Source organism: Taudactylus pleione, unplaced genomic scaffold, assembly GCF_031769625.1.
Source record: "Taudactylus pleione unplaced genomic scaffold, aTauple2 ptg000070l, whole genome shotgun sequence".
NCBI lineage: Eukaryota > Metazoa > Chordata > Amphibia > Anura > Myobatrachidae > Taudactylus > Taudactylus pleione.
In genome coordinates this window covers 10231705-10251469 of record NW_028284472.1, presented here as the reverse complement: position 1 = coordinate 10251469, position 19765 = coordinate 10231705, and the positions used below count along the sequence as shown (strand labels likewise).

The window sequence follows — 19765 nt, the reverse complement described above, 5'->3', positions numbered from 1 at the left end:
GGGAGGATAGGCTTAGGCACTAGGGGGGGAGTGTGAAGCCGGATGATTGGCTGAGACAGAATCTGTTAAAATTTAAATCTGCACAATGCCATGTTGCAAATGACAACAAGACGCCATTTTGCGAATGACCGCCCAGTGCCATTTTAGCAAATCTCACACAATATCAGTACATATGGCAATGTTATTATTTAGCGTCGTGCGTCTCCTACGCAATAGAAAACTATTAAAAGTCCTCATTATATAAATACATACAGTTACTAAAACATATAATATGAACAGCCCTGCAAAACACGTGTCACGGTGCACTCCACAAACACGTATTCTTAATATCCTTACACTTACATAGAAAGGTTCCCTAGCATTAAGGTTAATATTAAAGGTTTTTTATGTTATCAAATCTATTGTGAAATGCAGGTATTTTGATATCTAGGGTTTAGTACATGATAAACAGACCGTGTTTGGTGCCATTCTGCACCACTGTTTATTTGCAGATATCCGGTTCCATCGGCGAGGAAATCGCAACATGCGTTTGCAAATTATGGATCATAGAGAGATAGGCATTGAAATGTACTCTGTAAATGTAATGTTATTAGCCAGTTTAGACTTGCTCATCAGCGGGAAAATGGACACAAAGAGCTGTTGGAGGCTGAACTATTACAATACAAACTGACCTATGAACTGTATCGTAACAGAAGAACCAGGAAGAAGAACCAATGGGATTATGCCAACTTGTTCTATTGTATTGCATATCTCTGTAAGGGTACGGTAGCAGGCACTCTGAATCTGAGAGTTAGTCATCTTTCTTTTCTGTTGACGGAGGTTTCATAGTTGATGCCGGAAATCTGGATCCAGAGCGCATGCGTATGTATTGACTGTACCTTGTGATTGTATAATTCGTTTGCGTTAATTGTATTTAGATCACAGCATGTAACTATATGCTTTTGTTGAATAATATCTTTTTGTGCTTTGGAACCACAATCAAAGTCTGGAAAGCAATTATTTCTTGTGTGACATACAATGCTAAATAGCGTCATTTAGGGTGTATAGATCATTAGATATTCATAGTTGGGGGCTCGTAGAGTGAGATCACGCTACCATTTTACACGGTAATATATGGTTATCGATCTCTCAGCAAAGGGTGGAGGCGCCATACGCAGGAAAGAATGCATTGTACCTTTGAAAACCTGCTACCACTTGATGCTGAGAGACCACTATCCATTATTGTATGAGTTCAAGGAGCGCTGATTAGAATCCAGGGACAAGGAAGGAAAAAGTTTGTTTTCCTTCATTGATAAAGTTTTGTGTTAAAAGGGGAAGTTGAACAATAGCGTATGCATATTTCCTGTATTGCTGCCACGTGTTCAACGGTCATTGTATGTATAGCGTGATTGCTTGTTAAAACCTCTGAATTATACTACTATATTAAGGGAAAAAGGATTTTATTCTGCGCAGAAAAAGTGTGTAATTGAAACATGTGATTGCAAAGCGAAGGCTACTGTCTGTTAAGCCTAAGTGTAAGTGGAGGTTACTGTCTGTTAAACCTCAGTATAAACTCGGTAGGTGCCTGACGGGGCAGTACAAACTACTGGGTCAGTGTACAAAGCAGGTACATTGTGGTTTAGGTTATCGAGAAACTAAGGGGTTTCTTGGTCCGGCATCCATTAATCGCAAAATCCATTGATCAGTTAGGTTCTTTGGGCAATGGTTATATAAATTGTGATTGTGAAGTGGGTGTCGTGGGAGTGAAACTGCTGGCAAGGTTAGGGATTATTGGAACTTCTAGATGCTACCAGTGGGAGTAAACTCAAAGTAGGAAGCTAGTGGTAAAGCTTGGTGTTAAATTCACCTCAAGTAAAATAATTCGCTAGGCAGTTACTTTACTCCTCGTGTATACACACAGATCATTACGTAGCGGTGAAGTGGGCTACAGCGGGAAGGAGCGAGCGGCTGAAGCTTGGTTTAATACGGCCGCAAGTAGAAACATTTACAATAGGTGGTTAGTCTGCTACTCATTTTACAAGCCGACTGTAACGCCAGTCGGGTCTGCTGTGTATAACGGGAGACAGTATGTGAACATAGCTCTTTGAAAATCGTTCACCAATCGAAATTCTCTAGAAATTGCTAAGCTTTTTCCCAGATGGGTGCGAAGCAATCACTAGTAATCCTCGATGATGTGCTGCAGGTGGAAGGGCCGCTAGGATCGGTCAGGTATGTTATGTTTAGGAAGTATGGGGCGTACACTACAGCGTATTGCGACATATGGGTCAAAATGACCAAGAAATGTAAAACAACTTTTCCTAAGATTGGTAGCTTTTATTCGAAGGTTCTGAACAATATCAGAGACAGTATATGTTTAGTGAAGTCTCTGATGAAAAGGGTAAAGTTTAATGATTGGTTGAAGTTGTGGCAGCACGAGGGGGATATGTGGCTTAGCGGTGTGCATGCGATGCAAACTAGTGTCTCGCGCACGACACAAGGGAGCACGCACGCAAATAGCGTTGCATGCGCGCCGCAAAGTAGCGTGCATGTGCAGCAAGGTAGCATTGCGGAAGGTAATGTCAGTAGTGCACGTGCACCACCACCGCCCTATGCAGATGGGGGTGAAGCTACAGTAAATCTAAAAACTCATAAAAATGTAACAAGTAACTTGTACCCTCTTCTAAGTAACTATAAGGAACATGTTTATGATGCAGATGATGAACCTGTTGTGATGTCTGCTCTTTCCCATGTTGCACAAATGTTAAATGTACCATCACAGCAAGTGCAGGTAGCTGCCCTGCTAGTACCAGAAATGGAGGTAGCCCCACCAGTGCAGGAAGTACTAACACCCGCTTTAACAGTAGCGGAGATTACTAATACCATACGTAGTAGCAGTAGGCTGAACCCTCAACTAGGTAATCAGGCCAAAGGTTGCATTATGGCAAGCATCCATCCCATCCGGACAATAACCGTTCCCAATGGGAATCCAGATGTGCATGGTGTAGTGGCCACAAGGGATGTAGCGATGCATTGTCCATTGACAAGAGCAGAACTACGTTCCATAATGACAGATTTCCCCGACTAGCAAAGTGCCAGAGATTTGTAAAGGATTTGGGTAATGCTCATGAGCCAACCAATAAAGATTGGTGAGTGGTATTACGGGCATGTCTTCCACACAAAACCGATGTGAAAAAGTTTATCACGGCCTGTGTATTGGATTGTCACCCAATTGGCTGTATTTTTCCCGTTAATTGTTAACTGGAGTAAAATCTTTACGATTAAGCAGAAAGAGAGTGAGTCTGCAGCAGATTATTTTACCAGAGTGCTGCAGACTGTTTCCCAATACACAGGCACAGAGGATATAAAAGACAACACCCATCACAGGGAAATGACAATCACAGTGCTTATGGACGGTCTTAAGGACACTCTAAAAGCCAAGGTTCAGACCTCACTTACTGGTTGGAGGGGAGTTACGGTAGACACACTCAGGGAATCTACAATTGAACATGATAAAAACATCTTTAGGAAGAGAGAAATGCAGAGCGAGAAACTAATGGCTTTTAGTATTCAAGCTCTGGAAGGAATGCAAATAACACCGCAGCAATCTTATCACACACAGCCACAATACACTCATCCCATACAATCTCCAAACATTTATCCCTATACAGAACCACAATCTTTCCTCATTTCCCCAACCCACACAACAGCAACCTCTCACAACACGTCAACCACGAAGGTGTTATAGATGTAACAAGGAGGGCCATATAAGTAAGTTCTGTAAGGCTAGGAAATGGGAAACGCCAAACTAGGGAACACCGACATACCCACAGAAAGGGCACCCATAACAGAAGGGACAATTCCAGCTATCACCTGCTCATGTTGCAACAGTGAACGCTTTGCTGGAAGAAGATAGTCAGCTCTAGGGGTCAGGTCACACCTGTAGTCTACAGTCAGTCAGGTTAACTGGGGATGTTAGAGAAGAACCTGTCATGTTAATTGATGTAGCTGGTACTAAACATTCTTTTCTTGTAGACACAGGGGCGACCAGATCAGTGATAAAATCTTCCTCTAATTTACAGGTGACCAGCAAAATAGTACCAGCAATGGGTGTAACGGGTAAAGTGCAACATTATCCTTTAACCAAATCTGCAGAGGTTACTATCGGTCCATTGCATACCAGGCATTTATTTCTCCTGGCAGTAGCATCCCCTACTAACCTACTGGGAAGGGATTTGTTATGTAAAATGGGATGTGTCATTTATTGTACCCCTGATGATATATTTTTAGATATCCCAGAGAGAGTTGCGCACGAGGTGAGGGATATATTGGACACTCCCCAAAGGTTAATGTTTCACTCTGCTGTTTCAGATAACAATCCATCTCAGGTAGAGCAAACGTTATCTCAAATGCCAGGTTCACTATGGACCAAAGATGGACTGGACACTGGATTAATGGCAAATGTAGCTCCCGTAATGGTAAATCTAAAAAGCGGTAGGCAAGCTCCAAAAATTCATCAGTACCCATTAAAACAGGAGGTAGAGATAGGGGTTTATCCCATAATTGTGCGGTTATTACAACAGGGAATTTTAGTCCGTACAGCAAGTGTAGCCAACAGTCCCATCTTTCCTGTGAAGAAGAGTGGTGGGAGGGGTTATAGCCTGGTACTGGACCTTAGAGGGGTTAATAAGGTAGTAGAGAGCCAATTCCCCGTAGTGCCGAATCCAGCTGTCATTCTAATGCAGATCCCACCAAATGCAACCCATTTTACTGTCAATGACCTCTGTTCTGCCTTCTTTTCTGTTCCTCTTCATCCTGACTGTCAGTATCTATTTGCGTTTACATACAGCGGTATAATACACATGGACACGATTGCCCCAGGGCTTCATAGACAGCCCCAGTATCTTCTCCCAGGCCTTACACGACTGTTTTCAATCTTTACAACCTGCCAATGGATCTGTACTAATACAACATGTAGATGATTTATTGTTGTGTTCTGATTTGTTTATGTCATGTTTAAATGATACTAAACTACTGTTGCTTCATCTCTGACAGACAGGACACAAGGTTGCTAAGGACAAATTACAGCCATGACAGTCCAGGGTTAAATACTTGGGACACTACCTAACCCAGGGGTTACGACATCTGACCATTGACAGAATACAGGCCATACAGACCATGACACTGCCATGTAACCAACAGCAAATCTGTACCTTCTTGGGAATGTGTGGATACTGCAGAATGTGGATCCCAGGTTTTTCTATTTTGGCCTTGCCATTACAGGACTTAGTCTCTTCCTCAAAGCCCGATCGTGTCATACACACAGAGGAAACAGAGCAGGCTTTCCTTAATCTTAAGGATAGTCTGACAAGAGCACCTGCATTGGGAATACCTGATTATGAAAAACCTTTTGATTTATATTGTACGGAAGCTGACGGTTGTGCAGCAGGTGTCCTTACACAAAAACACGGTAATGCCAGTATGCCCGTAGCATACTACAGTGCACAATTGGACACTGTGGCAAGATCACTCCCAACATGTTTACGAAGTGTAGCAGCAACTGCTCTATTGGTCAGTAAGAGTGAGGATGTAGTATTAGGCCATTATATGATTGTTTATACACCTCATGCTGTATCTGCTTTGCTGAAATCGGCCCAAACCAGACATGTCTCCTCAGCTAGGTTCACGAAATGGGAACTAGCCCTAATAGCACCTGCAAACATCACCATTAAATGGTGCAGTACGTTAAACCCAGCAATGTATTTACCATATGTGCCTCAGGATGCACAAAGGGTGGAGAGAGGTGAGTTGCTGGCGAAAGGTGAGTTCTGCAGGTATATTGATGCACATGATTGTATGGAATATTTGAATCAGACCTTTACTGCAAGACCTGACATACGGGATACACCTTTAGAAAATGTAGATGTGACATTTTCCACAGATGGAAGTTGTCATAGACAGACTGACACTGGAGAGTTATGTACAGGTTATGCTGTTGTAAATGATGAAGGCATCATAGAAGCTGAACCTCTAGGTCCACCTCACTCGGCCCAAGTGGCACAACTGGTGGCACTAAGAAGAGCGTGTGAATTAGCAAAAGGCAAATCTGCTAATATCTACACCGACTCTAGGTATGCCTTCGGGGTAGTACATGATTTTGGTGCTCTATGGCATCTGAGAAATTTTATGACAGCAGCAGGCACACCAGTCGCACATTCCAGACATATAAAAGGACTACTGACAGCGATCCAACTGCCAAAGGCAGTGGCCGTCATTAAGTGTAAAGCCCATACATGCTAAGATGATCCGGTGTCACTGGGCAATAATAGGGCAGACAAAGCTGCCAAATGGGCAGCAGGGTTAAAAGTGAACATGCCAATTAGCCAAATGATGTTTCAAACAATGGATATGCAGAAATCAATTGAGATGCAAAATTTGTGTTCCATTCCGGAAAAGGCAGTCTGGAAGTCCAAGGGATGTGGGCAAGAGTCCTTTGGACTCTGAAGAGATGAACAAGGTAAGCCAGTGGCTCCCAAGGTGTACTACTCAAGCCTGGCTGAGGCAGCGCACGGTCTTACTCACTTGGGAAAGCAAGGTATGTGCAAGTTGGTGAGATCATACTGGTGTGCACCGGGTAGTTCTTCCCAAGCGGAAAAGAGAGCAATGTCCTGTTTGATCTGCTTTAGGAAAAACATTTGGAAAACCGAGCCATTCCACATTCCTCTGACCGATGGACCTTTTCAGGTAATACAAATTGATTTCATCCAATTACTATCCTGCAGGAATCTCAAGTATGTATTAGTGTGCACTGATGTGTTTTCTAATTGGGTTGAGGCATACCCAGCTGCCACTAATACTGCTGCGTTTACTGCTAAGAAAATAGTACAGGAGTTTGTATGCAGATACAGTATCCCTAGAATTATTGAGAGTGATAGGGGTACTCATTTCACAGGTGATGTCTTCCAAAGCATGTGTAAGTTGATGGGTATTAATAGTAGACTTCACACCCCCTACTGACCGCAAGCCAGTGCCAAGGTGGAGAGGATGAATGGTACTATTAAAAATAAATTAAGTAAGATCATGGCAGAAACTGGACTGGGGTGGCCGGAAGCACCACCACTTGTCCTTCATAGTATTAGGACAACTCCTAGACCCCCTCTCAATCTGTCCCCTTTTGAAATACTGTTCAGTAGACAACCTCATTTGATTATAAGCCCACAGGAAGATTTGAAAAGTAACAACGAGGTTACTGTAAGGTATCGTATAACAATGAGTAAACAGTTAAAGCAGCAACAGCAGAAACTGAAATTGTTGTCACATGATATGCCAGAAACAAACTGTCATGATGTTGATCCTGGAGAATTTGTTATGATCAGAAATTTCTTGCGTTCAGGTTGTTTGACAGATCGGTGGGAAGGTCCATATCAAGTGTTGCTGACAAGTACAACATCCTTGAAAGTGGCAGAGAGAGATACCTGGGTCCATTCCACTCACTGTAAGAAGGTTAACCAGCCGGTGGAGAGACAAGGTGGAATCGAGGCAGATAACATAGACCTGTCAATTGCGAGTCTGTTCCAGGAGGGTTAAAGGTTGCAGTAAGATACCTGAGCTAAAGAAATTTGTAAATAATTGTTTTCAGCAATGGAGTGGTCTACTGTGGTTATTTTTGCATTTTCTCCCAGAGTTCTCATCATCCTGTGTTGTTTCAGGATCTCTGGTTTCTGTGACGGAGGACAGAGGATGGAGCTGGGAGCTGATGGTGATATCAATGGAGTGGAGTTGGGAGAAGGAGCAATACAGTCACAAGGGCGCTATCTGACCAAACCAAGTACAGTAATTGTTAAGAGATCTGTTATTTTGGAAACTCAGAGACAGTGTGAAGAGACATCTGAGGATTATTGTATATGTGAGTTTTGTGGATCCCTGGTCGATGAGAGATGCATCCAATGGTGCCAACCTAAGTATAACCAGTATTGGGGTGGGTATCCTTTAGAGGATTATCATACCATGGTGGGCAAAGTTTTAAACCAAACTGACTGTTGGGTATGCTCTCATGTGCCTCAAGGACAGCATAATGTAGGGTTAGTGCCATTCCCATTGAATGTCTCTGAGGTATTAGAATCAAAAAGAGGGGATGCACTGGGTGGAAAATGTCTTAAGTCCAAACCACCTCATATTAAACTCCGCCAGTACAAAGTGGATAGATCACTTTTATGTTTGAACATCACCAACTTCAATAAACCAGGAAGTTGGGTGGTGACGGGGAATAACCAGACGATGACCTTCTCACTGAGAGCTGATAATGAACCTATAAATCTTGAAGTTTTACGCACGATTAGACTACGTGGAAGACACTTCCGGTATAGGTATACACTAAGTTCCACCAAAGAAATGATTGTTAGGTTACCAGAAGGATATTGTGCCAAGATATTACAACCAGAAACTTGCATTAGTCAAATGGGAGAACCTGAAATAGGATCACTTGCTAGGGAAATGTGTGGGTTAATGATGTTTACTATCCCTTATGTTCTCACTGATGATGTATATTTTATATGTGTTAGAAAAGCGTATAAGTGGCTTTCTTCGAATTCTGAAGGTTTGTGTTACCTGGGAAGAATAGTTCCAGAAGTTATGACCCTTACACATGGTGAAATGCTTGGTAGTCATAAAAACACACCATCACCATATCTTCACACACAGTATGAACACCGTGACAAGAGAAACATGATACCTGGTGATGTACATAAAGCCACACAATTGATTAGTGAAACAACTGGCTTTCAAGTTTTGGTAGCATTGGATCCCACCAGGATCGCTTGGGGTACTCTAAATTTCAGATATATTCAAGATCTTGCTAAATTAATAGATAATATCACCGAGATGTATGATGACACGTCTGGGTATACAGGTATGGAGTTGCAAGCTTATAAGAAAGAACTTGTGCAACATAGGCTAGTTTAAAATTATTTATCAGCTATCACTGGAGGGTACTGTGTGACCTTAGCCACCCAATTTGGTGTAAAATGTTGCACATACATCACAAATGATACTAGTGACCCCAAGGATGTGATAGATCGGAAGATGGATGAAATTCTGCAGTTAAAATGGGAATTTCGGAAGAACTATAATGCTTCAGTGGCTGAAGTAGAGGAAAAGGTAGAGGAATGAGTTTCTTGGTTGAACCCAGTGAAATGGTTCTCAGGCCTAGCAGAGTGGGTCCAGGAAATAGTTGCTAGTATAGGTAAACTCCTGATTCTCATATTGGTTGTCATCATAGTAATTGGCTTATGTGTCAAATGTGTTCCTACTGTGTTGAAATATGGAAAATGTAAGGATAAGGTAAATCGAAGGAATTAAATTATGATGGTGGTCAGTAGTAACAATATGAATACTGAGGTAAATGAAGGACTGCATTACAACCCTGAACTAGAATGTACCATCAGATGATGTATAGATTTAGCCATGCATTAAATGTATTATGAAATGTTATTTTAAACATCTTAAATAATGTAAGTCCCTATCCCCTTCGAGACTTCCTTTATAGGTTAGGTGTATCCCCACATCTTTCCCATGATCTCCCAAGATCCGCATTGTGCGTATAAGGGTAGTTTTATGTCCCCCTCAGATACCCATTATTGATGGTTTAAGAACCACCTTGTGCCATCCCATAATATAACATGAAATAATATGTCATAGTGTAAGCCTAAATTATTTTTCAAGTCAGAGTGTGATAGTGTATTGTTTGCAATCAATGGGTAGACTGTCGAAGCCAGATGATTGGCTGAGACAGAATCTGTTAAAATTAAAATCTGCACAATGCCATGTTGCGAATGGCAACAAGATGCCATTTTGCGAATGGCCACCCAGCGCCATTTTAGCGAATCTCACACAATATCAGTACATACGGCGATGTAAAGCGTCGTGCGTCTCCTACGCAATGGAACACTATTAAAAGTCCTCATATCATATAATATGAACAACACTGCAAAATACGTGTCACGGTGCACTCCACAAACATGTAGACGCACAACGCTAACTAGCGTCTTTTCTTAATATCCTTACACTTACATAGAAAGGTTCCCTAGCGTTAAGGTTAATATTAAAGGTTTTATATGTTATCAAATCTACTGTGAAATGCAGGTATTTTGATATCTACGGTTTAGTACATGATAAACAGACCGTGTTTGGTGCCATTCTGAACCACTGTTTATGTGCAGATTTCCGATTCCATCGGCGAGGAAATCGCAACATGCATCTGCTAATTATTGATCATAGAGAGATAGGCATTGAAATGTACTCTGTAAATGTAATGTTATTAGCCAGTTTAGACTTGTTCTTCGGCGGGAAAACGGACACAAAGAGCTGTTGGAGGCTGAACTATTACAATACAAACTGACCTATGAACTGTATCGTAACAGAAGAACCAGGAAGAAGAACCAATGGGATTATGCCAACTTGTTCTATTGTATTGCCTATCTCTATAAGGGTACATAAGCAGGCACTCTGAATCTGAGAGTTAGTCATCTTTCTTTTCTGTTGACAGAGGTTTCATAGTTGATGCTGGAAATCTGGATCCAGAGCGCATGCGTATGTATTGACTGTACCTTGTGATTGTATAATTCGTTTGCGCTAATTGTATTTAGATCACAGCGTGCAACTATATGCTTTTTGTTGAATAATATCTTTTTGTGCTGTGGAACCACAATCAAAGTCTGGAAAGCAATTATTTCTTGTGCGACATACAACGCTAAATAGCGAACATTTAGGGTGTAAAGATCATTAGGTATTCATAGGAGGTTAGGGTAAGGCCCCGGGGCGGGAGGGTTGGGTTAGGGTAGGGGTTAGGTAAACACTTACCTGTCTTCCCTATGGGTGTCGGGATTCTGGCTGTCGGTATTCTGACCAGCGGCATCTCGATAGCCGGGATTTCATACCCAACCCATTTAAACATGTGACTCGGCAATTATGTGGGTACTAGGAGTAATGCAGTTTCAAGGAGTCTGGAGAGAATATGGGTCTGTTTCCGAGATTTACGCTAATGTAATCGCAAATGAGATCTCATCGATAACAATTGCTAAAATATGCTAATTCCGTCCAAAACTTACCTGAGCATATAGATGCCCACTGCTGCCTTCTCCTATCCATCCGATGATGTACAATAGTGTAAACATCGGCATAATCGACGCACATCGGGCAGTCACACATCATGTAAGTCATGTCTGACCTATCTCATACTCAGAAGGAGATTGCAATGGCTAATTTATCCATTCCAAAGGAATGGCGCTTAAGCAGTCAGATACGCCTGTGTTTTTGTAACCAAACCCCCTTCCCTCCCCCATTACCTCCCCCAAATGCTAACAAACTGTCACTGGTAAATAGGTTTTAGGGTCTCAGCGATGGTGATTAAAAATAGTACGTCATCCTCAAATACTGTATGTTACTTTATTAGTAATATAATTTATGCATTTTAGGAAAAACAAAGTCAGGAATTATTTTTCACCAATGAAAATCTAACAATGCTTGTGACCGACCTGTTTGCTGCTGGCATGGAGACGACCTCGACCACTCTGAGATGGAGTCTTCTGTTGATGATGAAATACCCCGAAATACAAAGTAAGAGAACATTTTCTATTGGTAATATACCATTTATTTGAAATATTTTGGGGGTAAATTAAGTGTCAGCTTTAATAAGTAATTTGAAAGTGTGAGGATGCCACAGGTGTTTTTGTGTTTAAATGAGCTTCACCTTTTATTTTGGAAACAGGAAAAGTCCAAAATGAGATTGATAAAGTTATTGGTTCATCGGAGCCTCAGGCAATACATCGTAAAGACATGCCCTACACTGACGCTGTTATTCACGAGGTTCAAAGATTTGGAAATATAGTTCCATCAAATATCCCACATGCAACTACTGTGGATGTCACATTCAGAGGGTATTTTATCCCAAAGGTAAGAAGTACATTTTATTGTGTTTCCCATTATTGTAGAGAGGTGTCCTCATTCACTGTTGCTCATGTTGTGCCAAATAGTCCCTCTCGGTGCGTCAGGTCCAGGGCAACTTGGCCGAGCCGAGAGTCTTTCTCTCTCAAAATGTGAGTCTTATTCTCATATTTAAAACAAAACAACTGGGAGCGACAAAACTACATTGCTAGCTTGCACTGATTAATTTGATGTACAACATTTGTATACAGATGTGTCCTCACACATTTAGGGGAGTTTTAAGGGGGCTCGGGTCCCGGTTGGACCCCGGTTGAGGTACGTTGGGCAGAACTTTGACCAGGGGAGCCTGTTCTGAGCCTTCCACTGGAAGGATTTGGATGTAAACTTCATAGAGTGGTAACACTGGATTTCAGAAGACATACTAGAGGTTTGAGGTCCCAGTCAGACCTCTTGTTGGTGTACGCTGAGCAGAACTTTGACCCAGGGATCCTTTTCTGGTCCTTCCATTGGATGGATTTGGATGAAAACTTAACAGAGAGGTGACAATTGGTCTGGGATGCCTAGCAGAGTGGTTGGGGTCCCGGTCAGACCTCATGGCATAGTGAGCTGTGCAGAAATTTGACCCAGGGAGCCTGTTCTGGGACTTCCGCTTAATGGATTGGATGAAAACTTCACAGAGTGGTAACATTGGATGCCAGAAGACAAACTAGGGGGTTGAAGTTCTGGTTGGACCTCCCGTTGGTGTACGCTGGGCAGAACTTTGACCTGGGAAGCCTGTTCTGGGACTTCCACTGCATGGATTTTAGATGACAAATTCACAGTGGGATGGAAATTGGTCTGGGATGCCAAATGGAGTGGTTGGGGTCACAGCGGAGTGTGCCAGGCAGAACTTTGTCCCAGGGAGCCTGTTTCCTACCCAGGGGGCCTGTTCTGAGCCTTCCATTGGACGGTTTTGGATGAAAACTTCAAAGAGTGGTAACATTGGATCCCAGAAGACATACTAAGGGGTTGAGGTCCTGGTTGGACCTCCCCCTTTTGTACGCTGGGCAGAACTTTGACCAGGGGAGCCTGTTCTGGGCCTTCCACTGGATGGATTTGGCTTAAAACTTCATAGGGGTGACAATTGGTCTGGGATGCCTAATGGAGTGGTTGGGGTCCTGGTTGGACCTCACAGCATAGTGAGCCATGCAGAAATTTGCCCCAGGGAGCTTGTTCTGGGCCTCCCACTAGATAGATTTGGATGATATCACAAATTAAAATGTAATAACTTGACGATACACCCTTGCACCGATGGGGATGAAACCAACATGAGCTGGTTTAGGTGGATCCTGGCCAGCATGTAGGGGAGTCAGGGTTCCAGTTGGACCTCCCATTGGCATACGCTGGGCAGAAATTTTACCCAGGGAGCATGTTCTAAGCCTTCCACTGGATGGATTTGGATGATATCACATAATAAAACATAATAGCTTGAAGATTTAAACGCGGGCAACGTTGAGAACTTCAGCTAGTGCATAATGTAAGATAATATGAAAAGAATCCATTAACAGGTTTTTAGATTGCTTTAGGTATTTATTTATATTTATTTTTCATTGCCAATTTCCTACACAAGTATTGTGGTTAGGATTAGGCTGTGTGTGTTTGGGTGGGGATTGAGGCAAGAGTTAGGCTCTCAGGTGAGGGGTAGGTGTTAGGGTTAGTGGAAGTCCGCTCATCAGAGGTCTGCACCGCAACTGCTGATCACATAACTGCTGGTCCTGAAAGGTGATGCTGGAGACGCCTCTGCTGCCAGTGTAGTGTCTGTGTATGTGCTCATTCACACAAATATACATGGAGATCAGGAGCTGTGGTCAGCATGCTTTCACTTTCAATACCTTTACTAAACCTAGAACAAACATGAAGCAACAATATTTTGCAGCCGCTGTAAAGCAATACAGTAAAATAACACAGTGGTGAGTCATGATAATACAGGCATTAAACAACAATGTGAATCTAGCAGAGCCATATTCCAATATATAACATTTCCCTCCCCACGTAGATAATTTCCTCTCCTTCCAGCTTACAAGTCCAGTCTTTGTGGTGCGTGTCTTACCTGAGGAGGGTAATGGCGGTCCTCATGAAGGACCTGTGAACTTGATGCATGAGAGCTTATGGTGTCTGCGCTACCCCGGACAAGTCATCCGCACAATCCTCCTTATCTACTGGTGCAGGCATTGACACCAAAGATTCTGTAGCAGATTTTTCTCCATCAAGCGCAGATAATCTGTTATGCTTTTGTGATTGATTCAGGTGTCTGTGCCACAGTACATCAGGCTCAATTTCCACTCTGTATGACAATGGCCCTCTACATTGTGTAACCTTTGCGATTACCCACTTCTGCTCTCAATGGTAGTTAAGTGGTAGTTAAGTACCCACACAGTCTGTCCTATCGACAAAACCTGAATTGTGATGGCACCGGTAACTTGAGACTGCTTTAGTTGCCGGTCACGAATCAGTTTGTGAATATCTGGTTTAATTAAATCCAGTCTAGACCTAAGGGTCCTACCCAGGAACAACATAGCTGGGGTTTGGTTGGTTGTGGCATGAACAGCATTCCTGTATGCAAACAAGAAATTGGAAAAATTGTGCTGCAATGTTTCCTTGTCTGTGTGCATGGCGCGGTAAGCTTGCCTTAAAGTTTTTATGAAATGGTCAGCCAATCCATTTGAAGCCGGATTATACAGGGTGGTGGTAAAGTGTTGAATTTCATTTTTCTTCATGAAGGTCCGAAACTGAGGCCCATTATCACTGACCAACTATTCCAGTACCCATGTTCTGGCAAAATGACTGCTCAACACTTCCACTGTGTGTAGTAGAAGTGACTTTAAAAACTTCTGGCCATTTGGAACAAACATCCACCACCACCAGAAACATGGACCCCAGAAATGGTCCTGCAAAGTCCACGTGAATCCACTGACAAGGGGTGGTTGGCCACTCCCAAGGGTGCAGCGGCACTGGTACAGGCATATTTTGGACAGATCAACACCCAGAACACTCTATGGCCAGACCAACCAATTGCTGATCCAACCCTGGCCACCATACAAAACTCCTGGCCAGTGCCTTCAATTTGAATACACCTAAGTGGCCCACATGTAATTCCTACAAGACTCTTGTGCACAGTTTAACAGGCATGATGATCCGCAACCCCCAAAGGAGGCATCTGGAATCAACTGTCAACTCTCGCCTCCAATGAAAGTAAGGGAACTGCTGCCAGTGCAGTGATGCAACCCATCCTGTTTGTGTCTCTGTGAGTACTTGAGCCAGGATGGTGTCTTGAGCCGTCTCACGTCTGATCATATTGGCAGTTATGGGAAGACATTCCACTTGCGTCATTGTGAAAACATCCCAAGGCTCCTCAGTTTTCAGTTGTCAATGGGGTGGTGTGTAAAGGCAATTGTGACAAACCATCTACGTTAGCATGTTGTACAGTCCATTTAAATTCTATAGTATAGCAATGTCCACCTAAGAACAGGGCCTTGGTGGTCAGTTATAAGCGTAAATTTCTTGCCATATACAGTAAATACTGATTAAACCATTTTACACCCCAAACCAGGCTTAAGGCTTCCCTGTCAATCTGTGCATAGTTACGTTCAGCCTTGGATAATGCCCGAGATGTGGAGGCGATTGGGAGCACCTGTCCGTCCAGCTTAGTATGTGACATGGAAGCTCCAATGCCATAAGCTGAGGCATCACAGGCCACTCTAACAGAAAGCGAGTGGTCTTAGTGGGTTAATACTGTGTCTGATTTAATCACGTCCTTTGCATGTGTAAAGGCACGCTCACAGTCTCTTGATCATAACCATTTTTTATCCTGCTGGAGCAACTGATGTAATGGATGCAGAACTGTTGCTAAGTTAGTAAAGAATCTGTGGCAATAGTTAATGAACCCCAAGAAGGAGCAAAGCTGGGACTTGTATTTTGGCGGGGAGCCTTTAACACAGATTGCACTTTTTCCTGACATTTGTGCAGTCCACTGGCATCAGTAGTGTGCCCACAGTATGTAACAGAGGCCATAAATAGTGTGCCCACAGCATATAACATAGGCCATGAATAGAGTGCCCACAGTATTTAACAGAGGCCATAAACAACTCACACTTGTCTCTTCTAGCTCTGAGCCCATATTGTTCAAGCCGCTGCCACACCAGCTTCATGCTTTTAAGATGTTCTGTGTCAGATGAGCCTGTCATGATAATGTTATCTAGATAGCATCGGGTACTAGGAACCCCTTGTAACACTTGGTCCATGGCTCGTTGCCAAAGAGCAGGGGCAGAAGTGATGCCGAACACCAAATGATTGTACCTGTAAATTCCTTTATGTGCGTTAATGGTGAGGAACGCCATTGTCTATCTCCATTGTAGGTACGCATCAGCTAGATCAATCTTTCTAAACTGTCCTCCTGCCAGATTTGCAAAGATATATTCAGGTAGTAATCTGTCTGCAGTACTGGATTTATGGTGACCTTAAAATCTTCTCTTAGTCATACCGTGCCATTTTTCTTTATTCTTGGGATGACAGGAGTTACCCAAGGGCTCCAGTCCACCTTGTATAAGATTTTCTCACTTTCCAGCCTGTCCAACTCCACCTCCACTTTCCGCCGAATAGCATAAGGTACTGGGCGAGTCTTATGAAACCGGGGAACAGCTCCATCTGTTAGTACTAGCTTTCCTTTTATGTGCTGCAGACAGGCCCGCCGAGAGCCACGGCGGGCCCGGTTAAAGGGGGCTTGGCCTAATCACGGGAGGCGTGGCCACGCCCTCTTTGAGGGATAAAACAAAACAGGTTTTGCAGCACGTGCTGGTGAGGGGGGCGCTCTGAGCCCCCTCAGCCCGTCGCATACCCAGAGGGGGCCGCGATCAGCTTGATCGCTCCCCCCACAGGCATAGGAGACTGCTGTGGCTGCTTCATCGCAGCAGCGAGCAGTCTCCCAGTGCAGCCCAGCACACATCAGTGTGTGCTGGGCTGCTGTAATGAAAGAGGGGGGGGTGAGCGGTACCAGACCCGGGCCCCCGCCGGGCCCCTCCAGCAAGCCCGTGCCCGGGTAATTTGTACCCGCTATCCCCCTTCTCTGCTCCCCTGGCTGCAGAGTCCCAATGCCTGGTTGGAAAACAACTGTAGCTTGGTTAAGGACTGTCTTAAGGAACAAAGGTGGGGTGTATGTGATGCTCAGGCTTTTGATGGATGACCAGTCTAACTGAATTTTTCGCACCCATTCCCGGTCCCACAATGCTGGGCCGCCCTTTTGTATGATGTATAAGTCCAGAGTTTCTTGCTGGCCATTATATTGTACAAGTACAGGCAACACCCCGCAGGGAATGACCTTCTCCCCACTATATGTTTTAAGGAGTGTTGAAGTTTTGTTTATTTTGACATTTTTAAAATGACGTTAGTACTCTTGCTGTGACATTACAGAGACTGCTGATCCCGTGTCCACTTCCATTTTAATAGGTTGGCCATGTACTCATGGAGTGGCCCAAATTGCTTGTTTGTCACCACTTTTTACTGCAAACACTTCCAAACTGCCCAGATCATTTTCACTGTCTACCTTGTAGTCTTCCAATGAATATGTATTCCATACTTTAGTGCGATTTTGTCTCCCAAGAGTGGCCTCATAGTGATATGCCTACGACTGGCAAACCTGCTTAATATGCCCTTTTTTGTTGCATTTTCTACACAGTCTGTGTTTAAACCTACAGTCTCTGGGTGAATGTGTACATGTACCACAGCGGTAGCATAGATCTAATGGGGCGCCATGTGCATGCAAAGGTGTTCTTGGTGCCACCATTTTGTGAACTTAAGATGCTGACTTGCCTCCTATTTGAAGTTCTATAACATCTTTAGCTGCAGCTTCTATAGACAGCGCCACCTGTACTGCACATTTAAACGTAAGATCTGTCTCTGTTAGTAAATGTTTTTGCACAATCTCACTAGAAATCCCACACATCAGGGCATCGTTCAGGCCGTCTCCAAACTGACAGTGCTCCGACAGTCTTTTTAGTTCTGCCACATATACAGCCACTGACTCTGCCTCCTCCTGGTTCCGATAATGGAAACTGAACCATTCTGCTATCAGGAGAGGCTTAGGGGACAGATGCTCTTCTAATCTTAACAATAGCTGTAAAAGACTTTGCATCAGGTTTCTCAGGGGTTGTTAAACTGTGGAGCAGACCATAGGCTTTTCCCCCCTAGCATTTAATAGGACTGGCACTTGTTTCTCTACAGCAACATTATTTACCACAAAATACTGCTCCAGTGTTTCTGTATGTAGCCCTAGTATAATGGGCTAAGTACCTGTTGGGATTTAATACCCAATAGATGCATTGAGAGTGCTGTCTGGCACCTTGATGTTTTTATTTATGCCTATTACATGTCTGTGTATATATATATATATATATATATATATATATATGTATGTATATATATATATATATCTGTGTATGTGTATATATAAATATATATATATGGGGGTAGACTATGTACTGATGATATTGTATTGTAGGACTTGTATTTGATGCTGTGAATAAGTGTTGCTCAGATTGTGAGGGGTTGGATAGAGCCAAAGCAGGGGCAGTGTAGGATTGTTTATACATGCAGGGCTGAAGAGAGACAGGGAGCGCGAGGAGCAGAAGCTGCTGGAAGCAGCGCGAGGAGGAGAGGGAGCTCGCGCTGTGAGCGGGAAGGGCGATAGGTCGCGCGGCGCGAGTTAGCTATATAAGTCCTGCACTAGCGCCCAGGGCCAGACTGCTGTTCCCCCCTCCAGTGACCGCACCACACTGACCTGCAGGAGCTCGGAGCTGGGAGCTCTGGTCAGCGGAAGCGGGGCCAGTGAGGGGCGCCTGTAGAGGAGCCAAGGACAGTCGCTATCACCGCTATCGCGGGCGGGAGAAGTCCGGCGCCGGAAGACGGGGGAGGGTCAGGAGGACCTCCCACCACTGCTAGCCGCTCTGAGAGGCGGCAGGAGAAAGTATTAGAGCGCTCCACAGGCCGGGGGTAAGGGATTTGCCGGTAACCAATCAGAGCCGGGGGCGGGGCTCTGATGTGTCAGTGTACAGCAGCAGCAGCAGCATTCATGAGTTACAGTTGCTCAATGAGAGTCAAAGGCGAAAAGAACAGCACTGAAGCGGCTATGTGAGTAGATCATCATTACACACTCACTCAACGATTATAACAGCAGTACAGTGTGATTTTCTAGCTTTAAGGATAAATAAGGCAAGGCACATTTAGTAGTCTGCCATTCAAGCTAATGTAACTCCTATTAGGATTTAACTGAGGAAAATCCTTTATATATGAAACTGACTATTACGGAGATAATCCATCTTACAGCTACACAAGGAAGGAACTATAAAAGGGTGCATAGCTGGTTAAGATATTTGTCCCTGAGACTGCAGTAATTTGGTTAAATACCAAATCTATCAGCCTTGTACTTTAGGGACTGCTCCTGCTAGAATTCTATAGAATACCCTAACAGCCTGTACCTGTAGAAGTAATAAAAGAGCACATAGCCAGCTACTTTGGCTCTATACTACAAACCACAGGAGGGAATTATTGGTTACAGGAAAAGAATCTACCATAGAACCCACAGGTTCTGGAACAAGTTTGCTTGGAATTTATAATTATTCATTCGAGACTGTATTGCAGTTAATTGGAACAATTCCGAGACTTAATATATATATTTTTCTTTGTTCCCATAAGAACACCACAGGAGGGACACAATAAAGGGAAGACTTTATATACATCCTATTCATTGGGTGTGAAAAGAGGAAAAGGACCCTATATGTTTGTGTGGTGATAGCCATACTAATAGATACCATATGAC

General features: G+C 43.5%; 1 protein-coding gene across 2 annotated transcripts in view; it reads left to right on the top strand.

Annotated features, from left to right (window-relative positions):
- Positions 1-19765, top strand: part of LOC148533765 (cytochrome P450 2C5-like) — a 58906-nt gene that overhangs the window by 33868 nt on the left and 5273 nt on the right. For both annotated transcript variants that reach the window (XM_088467343.1, XM_088467342.1), the window contains 2 exons: positions 11448-11589; positions 11741-11925. In XM_088467343.1, coding sequence (XP_088323469.1) covers positions 11448-11589; positions 11741-11925 — 327 coding nt within the window. The remainder of the gene's footprint in view (positions 1-11447; positions 11590-11740; positions 11926-19765) is intronic.